Genomic DNA, 11,708 nt, shown 5'->3' with positions numbered 1-11,708 from the left:
ACCAAACTCATGTCCTAGGATTTTAATGCAGTCTCTAAAGTTTACCCAGAAAGGTGCAAAAAACACTTTAATGATGAAAGAAGTCAGAGGAGAATTACCTGTCTGGATCGAGCTGACAAAAAGTTTATGATTACTAACTACCCATTACAACCATGGTGAGTAGAAAAGCATCTCAGAAAGCACAACATGTTGAACCTTGAGGTATAAGAGCTACAACAGCAGAAGGTCACATCAGTGCCTCTCTTGTCAATCAAGAAAGAGGAAGCTGAGGCTACAGTGAACATAACTGGAGATCATGGAGAAATGTCATGTTTAGTCTTTAACTGTCCAGATTGTTGTATTTTGCTGTATATTCCCTACAGCATGTTCTTCCTTTAGCACTGTCATTATGCAGATTGCCAGAGCCACAAGTCTGAGAAAAAAGGAATTTATGTCAGTTAATGAGCATCAAGCTAAACAATCTGAGTGGCAGCTCCAGAATACACAGTGTCCAGACAGGAAAAAAAGTCCCTCAGGTGGGATTGGCTCAGGAAGACTAGAATTAGATATCTGAGACGACCTGCCTGAGGCTAACACCTGGCCTTTTTCAGCAAGCTGCCATTCAGCGCTGACCAGAACGCACAATTAAACACTCTTACACTAATGTAGCAAACACAAATGTTAAAAGTCAAGTAGGATTCATGTGCAAGGAAGAGCAGACGTGTTAAAGACTTCCGTGAAAGAAGACTCTGGAAAATAATTTTCTCTCCGGTGACGTAAACGTGAAGTAGAATTCAATCCGAGTACAGGTAGTGTTAAAGGAAAGTACAAAAGGAAAATAACCATTAATTTTCCTAGACGAGAACATAACGTTCCTATAACACCAAATCCTAATTTTGCAAAAGCAATGAATGATTCTAACAACTTATTATTTCTTACAGAATATCATATTTTTGTCAGTGTATTGTTGTAGAACATGCACGAGAGAAGTTCATTCCTAATATCACTTATGTTATAACAGCTACAGTACAGTCATTCACCAATCTCTTTTTTCTGTTTTGAAGCTATATTGCCAAAAGTTTTGGGATGCCCCTCCAAATCATTGAATTCAGGGGTTTGGGCTTGGCCCCTTAGTTCCAGTGAAAGGAACTCTTAATGCTTCAGCATACCAAGACATTTTGGACTATTTCATGCTCCCAACTTTGTGGGAACAGTTTGGGGATGACCCCTTCCTGTTCCAACATGACTGCACACCAGTGCACAAAACAAGGTCCATAAAGACGTAGATGAACGAGTTTGGTGTGGAGGAACTTGACTGGCCTTGCTCAGAGTCCAGACCTCAACCTGGTAGGACACATTTGGGATGAATTAGGGCAGAGACTGTGAGCCAGGCCTTCTCGTCCAACATCAGTGCCTGACCTCACCAATGCACTTCTAGAGGAATGGTCAAAAATTCCTATAAACACACTCCTAAACCTTGTGGAAAGCCTTCCCAGAAGCTGTTACATCTGCAAAGCATGGGCCAACTCCATATTACATTCATGTGCATGTAAAGGCAGACATCCCAGTTTTGGTCTGGCTCACAGTCTCCGCTCTAATTCATAACAAAGGTGTTCCATCAGGTTGAGGTCAGGACACACCAAACTCGCTCATCCATGTCTTTATGGACCTTGCTTTGCGCACTGGTGCACAGTCATGTTGGAACAGGAAGGGGTCATCCCCAAACTGTTCCCACAAAGTTGGAATTGGTCTTGTCTTGGTTGAAGCATTAAGACTTTATTCCATTGGAACTAAGGGGCCAAGCCAAACCACTGAAAAACAACACCTGAATTGAATTCAATGATTTGGAGGTGTGTCCCAAAACTTTTGGCAATATAGTGTAATCACCAGCTTTTTTATGGTACTGAGAAACTGTAAAGCACAAAATTCTGGACACTGGAGACTCCTTCCATATGTGTTAAATAAACATCTACTTACAAAAAGCTAACAATTAATGATTTAATTAATCAAATAACAGCAATTTTTCATGAAATTATTATCATTCATAGATTTTATCTGTCTTTCAAGTGAATTAGTTGATACTATACAAACTATATTAACCAGAACGACTGCTGGAGCTGCTGTTACAGAAAACGCCTACTAACCGATCTGATTCTGTGCTGTGAAGTAATAGATTTTAAATCACATATAAACATTTTAAAAATATCGCAGTTGTTATTATTATAAATCTTCAGTGCCTATTAAGATATTATTATTCATTTTTTAATGAAAGCTTTAACAACTGAGACCTGAGACATGTCCACTGACCTGTAGAGGGCACACATGCACAGATGCCACTGCTTCTCCTGGAATTGTAATACCATGAGATGAGCAATTAAACCAAATTAAATGCCAATGTCTGCTTTTATTGCACAAAACTAACCTAGTGTATCTGTTTTACTTCAACAGATTTTAGCTTAACTTTCAAACCTTCTGTATGAATTATTTGGAATTTAATAAAAAAAACAACAAGAAAAATATCAGCCCCCAAATCATTGACGGTTTTAAATAAATACTCGGGATATTTAACATATTTTTTAACATAACAGTACTCAACATGCCAACATAGAACTGTAATATTGTACATAAAAACTGAGCTCATAATTGGTGGGTTTTTTAGGGTGTGATTAATGCTGGGTGAAAGTAGAGTCCTCTGAAAGGGCAGAAACGATCAATTCAATGCCGTATTGACCAACTGATGGTGTTCCCCCTCTCCTTGGGACAGCATGGTGGGTGGTCCAGCAGGGATCAGAGAGACTACAGGCCTGCATGGACACTCTAGCACAATTACAGCACTTTAATGAGCTTAAAAACGTGGAAACTAACATCCAATCATAAAAGCATGAATCCTTGGTCATTGGTCAAATCGTAGCAAATTATGTAGAAATTGTGTATTGTCTGAAAGAAAGAAAGAAAGAAAGAAAGAAAGAAAGAAAGAAAGAAAGAAAGAAAGAAAGAAAGAAAGAAAGAAAGAAAGAACAGATTAAGGAGAAGGAAGTATGAGAAACCACTCGCTGCTAATGATGGCTCTGCATGGACAGCATAAAGATACATGAGATTACTGTGGATGGTAGCACTTAGAAACCATGAAGATCGCTTTGCACTGCAATTGATACTAACATCTTAATTACAATGGGTTTGGACTACAGCTGCTATGATAGCTTTAAGAACAATCTTCATCAGTGAACAGTTGACAACTTCAACTAATTGGACTTCATGTTTAAACTAGAATGAATTTCCTGGTCACACAATTGCACTCTTTGATTATATAGTCCCATTATAAAAGGGAAATGATGAGGATGGCTTCCTTTTTGAGTCTGATTCCTATCAAGCTTTCTTCCTCATATCGTCTCTGGGAGTTTATCCTCGCCACCCTCACCTCTGGCTTACTCTTTAGAGATAAATTGATATATTTTTTATGTATTTTTGTATGAAGCTGACTTGTGACAATACCCATTGTTAAAAGTGTTTTAAAAATAAAACTGAATTAAACCAACAAATAAAAATGTACAGTAGACTGTAGCATTATAATTATATATGTGCAGAACACATTCCCAAATCCTTATCTTTGAGTTAAATTGATAAAGTTTAACCTACATTCAATATTCTAATCAGGGTCCAGATCCACTAAAACCCTGACCAGGATAAAGCATTAACTGAAGATAAATGAATGAACAAATGAAAGAACGAATGATCAAACGAACAAATGAGTAGATGAATGAATGAATCAATCAATCAATCAATAAATCAATCAATGAATTCATTCGTTAATGAATCAGTCCTACTTCTTATCTGTTTTGAAGCAACTTTTAAAGTTTTGGAACATCTACGAAACAAGTTAGTCCTTGTTCCCACTTATCTTATAGAAGAAAAAAACTTCTTTAACTTTTTGTCTGAACTAAGCCCTATCTAACAAGGTTTTAGTTTGATAGTAATCTTAAACCCCAACCTATTTGTACTAGCATGAGAAAATGTTTTCGATGGAGACTCAGAGGGATAAGGATGCCTGCCAAATGCTGTAAATGTAAAATTATACAATAATTATATAATTATGCAATTAAAAACACACAAAAGGCATTGAAGCGATGTTTTCGAGAGTGTATTATTATTATTATTATTATTATTTTAGCTTGACTGAACAAAAAGCGTAAAAGGTCAACATCATTATTCACTAAGATGCTTCATGCTCATGATCCATCCCGATGTGGACTAAATGATTTCTCAGTGGAAAGCAACAGGGTGATTTGCATAAGAATTATGGGAACCGCACGAGCACTGTTCAGAAAAGGAAAAACTTTATTTCTTCTTCTTTTTTAGATTTTAGATTTAACTGATTTGTTTTGAGATCACAATAATTAGGAATATAAGAGAATTATATTTCTTTTATAAAATACATTTAGAATGAAGTTGTTTATGTAATCAAAACCTATATATAAAACCCACTTTAGAAATTTTCTTAGATGTTTTTTTTGGGGGGGAGGCGGTTTATTTATTTATTTTTATTTATTTTTTATTTATTTTTCTATTGACTACAAATTCTAGCTAGCTTTTAAATGTTTAAATATGGGTTTATTATCACACATGTAATGAAGTTCATGGAACTGTCATAGAACATGTCTCTTTTATATTTTTTATATACTTACTTACAGACAATCGCTGGTAGTATTGTGAGATTTCACCTGTCCATGATGTCCTTCAGCATTCAGGAGCCGATTCTAAAAAGAAAAAAGAAAAAAAGAATCGATTCTCTGATTACAGCCATCGCTAATGAAGAGTCGACTCTAGAGCAGTAAAATTGATTCGGCTGAAAACAAATCAAAATAAAGAAATTATTAGATTAATTTTTTTTTTATTAATACTGCACATTTGCACCATGTGCGTTCTTGTCCTGTGTCTAAGTTTGGAGAATCAAGAAATTACTAATATCACTGTGTGAAATAAATAAAATGATGAGCTCAGAATCGACACCAGGACACTGGGATTCGACTCCAAAGCTTCTAAAAACAAACTGGTGTCCTCTCGCTCCCGGGACTCCACCCTCTGTGACTCAGTGATCACGTGATCCCCCCCCCCTCAAAAAAAAAAGTTTGATGTCCTGCCCCAAAAGTTACCGAAGAACTTCAGAGAAAAAAAAAGTTTGGTCAGTGAATGCGCAGTGATTTTTCAGTGCGAAGAAATCGCTTTGCAAATGTCTCTGAAATCGGTTCTCCTCTTATTGGAAAAGGTGTCCAGCTTTCAGCTTTAAACTTCTTTTGAAACTTTTTTGATTCCTGGAAGTTTTTTTTTTTTTTTTGCTATTTGGGAAAGTTTGGGAAGATATGCGCGTTTCCACACTGGTCAGTGTGTCCTGGCCAAGCGGAAAAATAAACCGTCGCCTTTTATTTCTTTTCACCAGGCTTGGATAGCGAGTTTACTCCAGTATTCGGATGCGTAGTGAGTTCTGCGGATGAGTTTAGACGCGTTCAGATTCATGCATTTCGGAGTTTCTGCGCGCAGTTGACGCGTCTTTGAGCGCTTCGGTCAGATAAGAGGTTAACTGTTTATTATAGACTTTTCTTTGAGTCTTTGCTTCTTGGTTTGAAATCATGGACCCGAGCCAGCATAACCCCCCAGCAGGACACCAGGTGGTCCATGTCCGCGGAGACTCGGAGACCGACCTGGAGGCGCTCTTTAACGCCGTGATGAACCCCAAAGGCGCCGCTGTTCCCCCATCCGTGCCAATGAGGATGAGGAAGCTGCCAGACTCCTTCTTCAAACCACCCGAGCCTAAATCCCACTCCAGACAGGTAACACATACGAAGAGCACACTTTTACACAAGTAATGTGTTGCCCTTGAAGGTATCATGCTTCTTACAGTAGAAATGTCTGTTCTCACCCCCTCAGACAGCATTCAACATTTACTTGGAAAGCTTTTTATTCTAAATTTCATTTCTAGGACTTTGCTTTCATAAGAAAGTCTATAAAGTAGTATTATTAAGACTTCACACATATCATACGTTTCATGCCATAACATCAGAATTAATCTGGTATCTTAATGGAATCATAGATTTGAGAGGAATCTATGTTATATTTGTCTGTCAGAAGTTTTTCTTTCTTTCTTTCTTTCTTTCTTTCTTTCTTTCTTTCTTTCTTTCTTTCTTTCTTTCTTTCTTTCTTTCTCCCCGCAGAGCTACACAAACTCCTTCACTTAGCGCGCATGCGCAGTCGCTCTTCTCCGCTCCTTTAATCAGTGTGCTTCAATCCCAAGTGGCTCCCAAACTTCCTACACAAACTGCACACACTAAATACAGACACAGGATATGAAATATAGCACTCTTAAACACAAGCGCGCTAAAAAGAAATAACATTGCCCTTGAAGGCACCCTAGTTCTCAATATTTAAAAAAAAATAAATTAGTGTTAAATTTGTTGTCGCGGTTTTGGTCACATTGTGTCTTGAAGATTTTATTACACTTGCAAAGCGTTTTATACTAAAGTATTTTTCCCTAAACCCGTGTGCTGAATCATATTTTTAAACACATTGCGAGAAATCTATGTTATATTTAGGTATCAAAAAGTAATTTTTTTCTCCTTTACTCAGCGCGCATGCGCAGCAGCTCTTCTCCGCTCCATAATCACAGTGGTTCAATCCCAAATAAGTCCCTACTTCCTACCTTAAGTGCGCTCGCTAAGTACAGGCACAGGATATAAAATTACGCCTTTTACACCCTATCTAGTGCACTTGATATTCAATCAGGGGCTGTTTCAGGGATTCGGCCACAGAGTTCTTTGAGCTTTCCCAAACCAGGCCTCTGGTGTTTCCTGTCCTACTCCAGCCAGACTAGGCCAAATTAAGGGGGGCTTAAACTTTTAGATTTACCCCTGTTCTCTATCTCAAATGTTAAATATGACTTTCTCTCTCTCTCTCTCTCTCTCTCTCTCTCTCTCTATATATATATATATATATGTATGTTGTCAAACTGATATAAACCTCTAGTTTTGTGCACATTTGGCATGCATCTGATTCAGCCTTACAGCTCATTGCACCAGATCCTGCCTAGTCCTATTGACTGCCCACTGATCTTGTACACATCCGTTCTTTCTCATCTTAATCTCTTTCAATAGCAGCGTGACTCATGGTGTCTTGTGAGTCACATCACTTCCACTCACCCTTGGTTTTTTTTTTTTCCTTTACAAAAAGTTTGGCCCACTGCCTGCCTGTGTCATTATTCCCCATATCTCTGTGGTAGGTAATGACTTCAGGTCATGTTGCTTGTGTTTTCTTCTTCAAGGCGAGCACAGATGCAGGCACGGCCGGCACGCTCACTCCACAGCATGTCAGAGCACACTCCTCGCCTGCTTCCCTGCAGCTGGGTGCCGTCACTTCCGGCACGATGAGCACCCTGACCCCTCCAGGCACCTCCCCCCAGCACCTGCGCCAGCCCTCATACGAGATCCCAGATGACGTGCCCCTGCCTCCAGGCTGGGAGATGGCCAAGACCCCGTCTGGTCAGAGATACTTCCTTAAGTGAGTGGTTTACAGCGGTGCTTTTTTTTATCTGATTTTGCAGGCTTTGTGCTCACTTCCTGACGAGTATTTAATTGTTTACTTGTTGTTAGGGCTGGGCAGTATGGTGATATTATAAGATTATTGTGATGAATTCAGTAACTTTTTTTTTTCCCCACCATATTTTTCTGAACCTGTTTTGGTAGTTTTTCCATCTACTAAACAAAACTCTCAGAAATAGGCATTTAATTTTTTTTAGCAAACCTAAATGCGTTGATATTTATAAATATATATATTATGTATCGGTTGTGTTCAAGTTCACAATAATATCAAAGTTCTTTATTAAACTATAGCCATATTGCCCAACTATGCTTACTAGTAGAATTGAGTAGGTTGAGCTTGCAGATTTTGCAGAGCTTGTTTTTTCCACTTTCACACACTGAACCAAAGCTCATTTAATACAAAAACTCTCTAAAAATAATATATACAATTCAGTCCAAAATTACTCAGACGTAAGGTAAACTTCGGTTCGAACACTAGTTAAAATGCTTGTTTAGAGGCTTAAGAGTGACTCTTTGGCTTAATTCAGTGATTCAGAGTGGGTTGGGCTGTCAGGTGTGTGTGAGAGTGTGAGTGTAAAGCCCAAGCTGACCTCTTGCTGACATTTCCAGTGATTCAGCTTCTCTGATTTTTTTTAGTTCCATGCTCACTCATAGGCCGTATTACAGTAACTGCAGAATTAAGATGATCGATTCTTTCTTTGGAAGAACAGCTTTTCTGTTCAAATCCTGAGCGAATTGAAAACTGCTTTTTCCAGGAAGTACACCCCCCCCACACACACACGTTTAACTATGTACATAATAAGCAACACTGGAAGACGGTGGACTTTACGCTGCCTAGTGAACGGGATAAAACTTTTCCTCGAGAGTATGAAACTGCTTAACCAGAAGAGCCCAATAGATAAAACCACCTTCTATGACTTTGCTTGTTGTCCATCTTGGAATAAGTCAGCTTGACACCACCTCGTTTGTAACAAGCAATCACAGGCTGGTTGTATTGTCCACAGAGTTTGCCCGGGTTCCATACGGCAAGTGAAGACTCCACATAGCGTCCGTTATGTCACATGATTCATTTAATAGAACCGATTGTCACCTCCTCATGAAGTATTTCGATGTCTTTGACAGACCAGAGTTTTGTTTTTGTCCATTTCAGAAGTGCTGGTTAAGATTTCTTTTTCATTGGCATGACTCAAGGGTAATCTTTTTTAATTGGGCTGATGCAGCAGTCTGTAGCCATGTCTGGGGGTCACGGTGTACGCTCAGGCAGTTACCTCATTCTTGTCCTTTTTGGAAATACTGATTAAAGTGCTTACCCCTTGTTACTGTTTTTTTTTGTTTTGTTTTGCTTTCTTAAACCTCTACCACGCTCCTTACTCCAGTGGGTTTTTCCATCCATTTTGTTTTTGGCTGTGACGCCCCAAAGATTTTGCAGCGACCTTGCTCTGGTCTTCCGCATAATCAACCTCCATTTCTCAGCCCAGGTGATGCAGAACAGGCTGAAAACTCTTTGTATGATGTACTACTCTTGTAAACACTTTATATCGCTACCTCAGCTCCCATGTCTATATCTTGTACCATAAACTACAGCAAAAGCAAAGCAACATGGTATTACTGACTAGAAAAGTAAATGACATTACTTTCTATTTTGCCGCAAGCTCAATTGTTTACATATTTATTTATTTGGCTCTGCATGCCCCTTTTCCTCGTAGCCATACTCTCTTAAACTACGATGTGGGAGCAATTGTGGTAGGTTAGTGGTTAAGGTGCTGGACTACTGATTGAAAGCTTGTGAGTTTGAGTCCCAGGGCCACCAAGCTGCCTCTGCTGGGCCCCTTAACCCTCAGTTGTATAAAATGAGATAAATTGTAAGTCGTCCTGGATAAGGGCGTCTGCCAAATGCCAGAAATGTAAAAGTGATATCTATCTATCTGACAGTGTGAAAGAAAAATGGTGGGATTCTCTCTTATAGTTTTTGTTCAGGTAACAGTAGGTCTAGAATCCTTTTGTACATTTTTTTTTCCTTTTCATTTTTAAATAGCTGATTAATACAAAGATTTTCTTTCTTTCTTTCCAACCCTAAAACACCTAATCACATGATATATTAATACTATTATTATTGTAAGTAATGTTACTAGCTATAAGTAATAACGTCTATAACATTGTTTCACCAATTAGAGAATTATTACATCATACACGTTCTAGCACAGTGAATAATCGTGTTTCATTGAGGAAAATCCGTTCAGTGCAGCAGTGACTGAGTGTATCGCTACATGTGGTAATCCGAACTGCCAGGAAAATTGTTAACGGGAATACACAGTACTTCGAAAGAGCTTTCTAGATGTCTGTAAACACACAGCTGCATTGCGATAGGTCAGAACTTTTCTGCTAGCCTCAGTACTCTGGCTTCCTGTGTGTGTGTGTGTGTGTGTGTGTGTGTGGGGGATCATGTTTCAGATGGGAACAAAGGACCAGTGTAGCCACAAGAGTGAGTGCAGGATAGAGAGGCCTGCTAAACTCATCTGGGCATGAGGTCGCAGCAGGAAATCTTATCTGTTTTTGTTTTGTTGTTTTTTCTTTCTTTTTTTACTCATGAACACTACTTATTGCATTTTTATTTTTATTTTTTAAACATCAAGGCTTGGTTACGGTTCCTGCTTTCATATCTGAGCGTAGTTTGTTTTAAGGTGCCTTGTATAATATATATTTATTTACCCGCCCAAAGACTTCACCCGCCGCGCAGGACATCACCGCGGGACGTCCGATCTTATTTATATTTTTTTGCACGTAAAGTTAATCGTGGGCTTGAAAATTTGGCGAGCCATCTGACCAGCCGGTTCGGGCCGAACGTGATTACTCTCAGATTTACTGGGATACAAAGGAGAGCTTTTGAAGCCCAGATGTTTTGGAGGAGAAACATCTGGAGGACATCTGCTTCATTTGGAGTAGTTCCTTTAAAAGGGGAAGGGGGGGGTAAAAGGCAGGGGGTGGGGGTAAAAAACACGATTCGGCTCATGATAGCAAAACTAACGCATCAGACAGTGATGAGGGTTCTGCACAATCTGCTCGAAAATGGTGTGTGCGAGGAAAAACGTGAGGTCCACGGCAACCATTTTTAAAAGGGTCTCTCGAGTACACACTCGGGGAGTCCCCTGTCTGTGTGTGGGCATTGTTTGATCTCTATACAGTGTCTCTTTGGGTGTCTGAATGCACAAGTGAGCGTCACAGAGCTGAGCCAGCCCCCCATGTGTGCACCCCCCCCTTCCTCCGCTCCCCTCCTTTTGTTTGGGGATCTAGAGAGACGGGAGCTACGTTTGCTTCATCTCTCTGTTTGGCGTTGACCTCGGCTCTGTTTGTGCTTCACTTTCCCACAGGGCACCGATTTGGTTTGTCAACAGCTTTGTCGTTTTTCCCTCCACGTCTGCACCCATGTGACCTCCCAGAAACTGGAAAGGGGAGAAAAGTCAAAATTTTTTGTTTGTTTGTTTGTTTTCTGGGCCTCATGTATGTGGAAGAGGGTTGAGAGCACTTTTCTCCAAATGCATTAAATTGCCAGGTGATGCAGCATGAGCAGCAGTTTGCAAAGAGCTTGGCATTATGAAGGAAGCACATGTTTGGCCTAACCGTTCCTAGTTGTTAATTTCGGGAATTTTTTGGGGGGTGATATTATTTATAATATCAATATTGAGGTGATGTTATTATTAATATTAATATTAAACAAAATATAATTTTTGTAAACATAAATTTTTGATAAATATATCAATTTATTTATTTAATTTTTTTTTTTGGTACATTGCTTTGTTAGCAAGTGAATATTTTAGATTTTAAATATCTAATTTTTTATTATGAAAATTAGGAAACATATCCTGAGACATTTTCAGACTTCTGACATTTACAGTAATAATGACGTCTGTATTAATGAAGCACTAGTGATATTTTGTGTTAAACTCCCGATGCTTAGTGACTTACTGTTACCATTACGAGTTTCTTATGACACAGCAATTTGTCAGTTATTACAATTTATTACGTACAACTACATGACATGATATCTAACTGTTAATAGTTTATTTAAGGTTGTGCTCCTGTTATCTTTCTTTTTCAGATTTCACCTCTAATAAAATATTGGTTAAAAAAAATTGAATACTACTG

At 38.8% G+C, this 11,708-nt stretch overlaps 1 protein-coding gene across 1 annotated transcript in view; it reads left to right on the top strand.

Moving 5' to 3' along the window:
- The first annotated feature begins 5,137 nt into the window (after positions 1-5,137).
- Positions 5,138-11,708, top strand: part of yap1 (Yes1 associated transcriptional regulator) — a 31,957-nt gene continuing 25,386 nt past the window's right edge. Inside the window, exons 1-2 of the mRNA XM_058387626.1 lie at positions 5,138-5,804; positions 7,289-7,524. Of these exons, the coding sequence (XP_058243609.1) occupies positions 5,604-5,804; positions 7,289-7,524 (437 nt within the window). The 5' untranslated portion in view covers positions 5,138-5,603. The remainder of the gene's footprint in view (positions 5,805-7,288; positions 7,525-11,708) is intronic.

Source organism: Hemibagrus wyckioides, linkage group LG04 (assembly GCF_019097595.1).
Source record: "Hemibagrus wyckioides isolate EC202008001 linkage group LG04, SWU_Hwy_1.0, whole genome shotgun sequence".
NCBI lineage: Eukaryota > Metazoa > Chordata > Actinopteri > Siluriformes > Bagridae > Hemibagrus > Hemibagrus wyckioides.
This window is presented reverse-complemented; position numbering and strand designations above follow the sequence as displayed.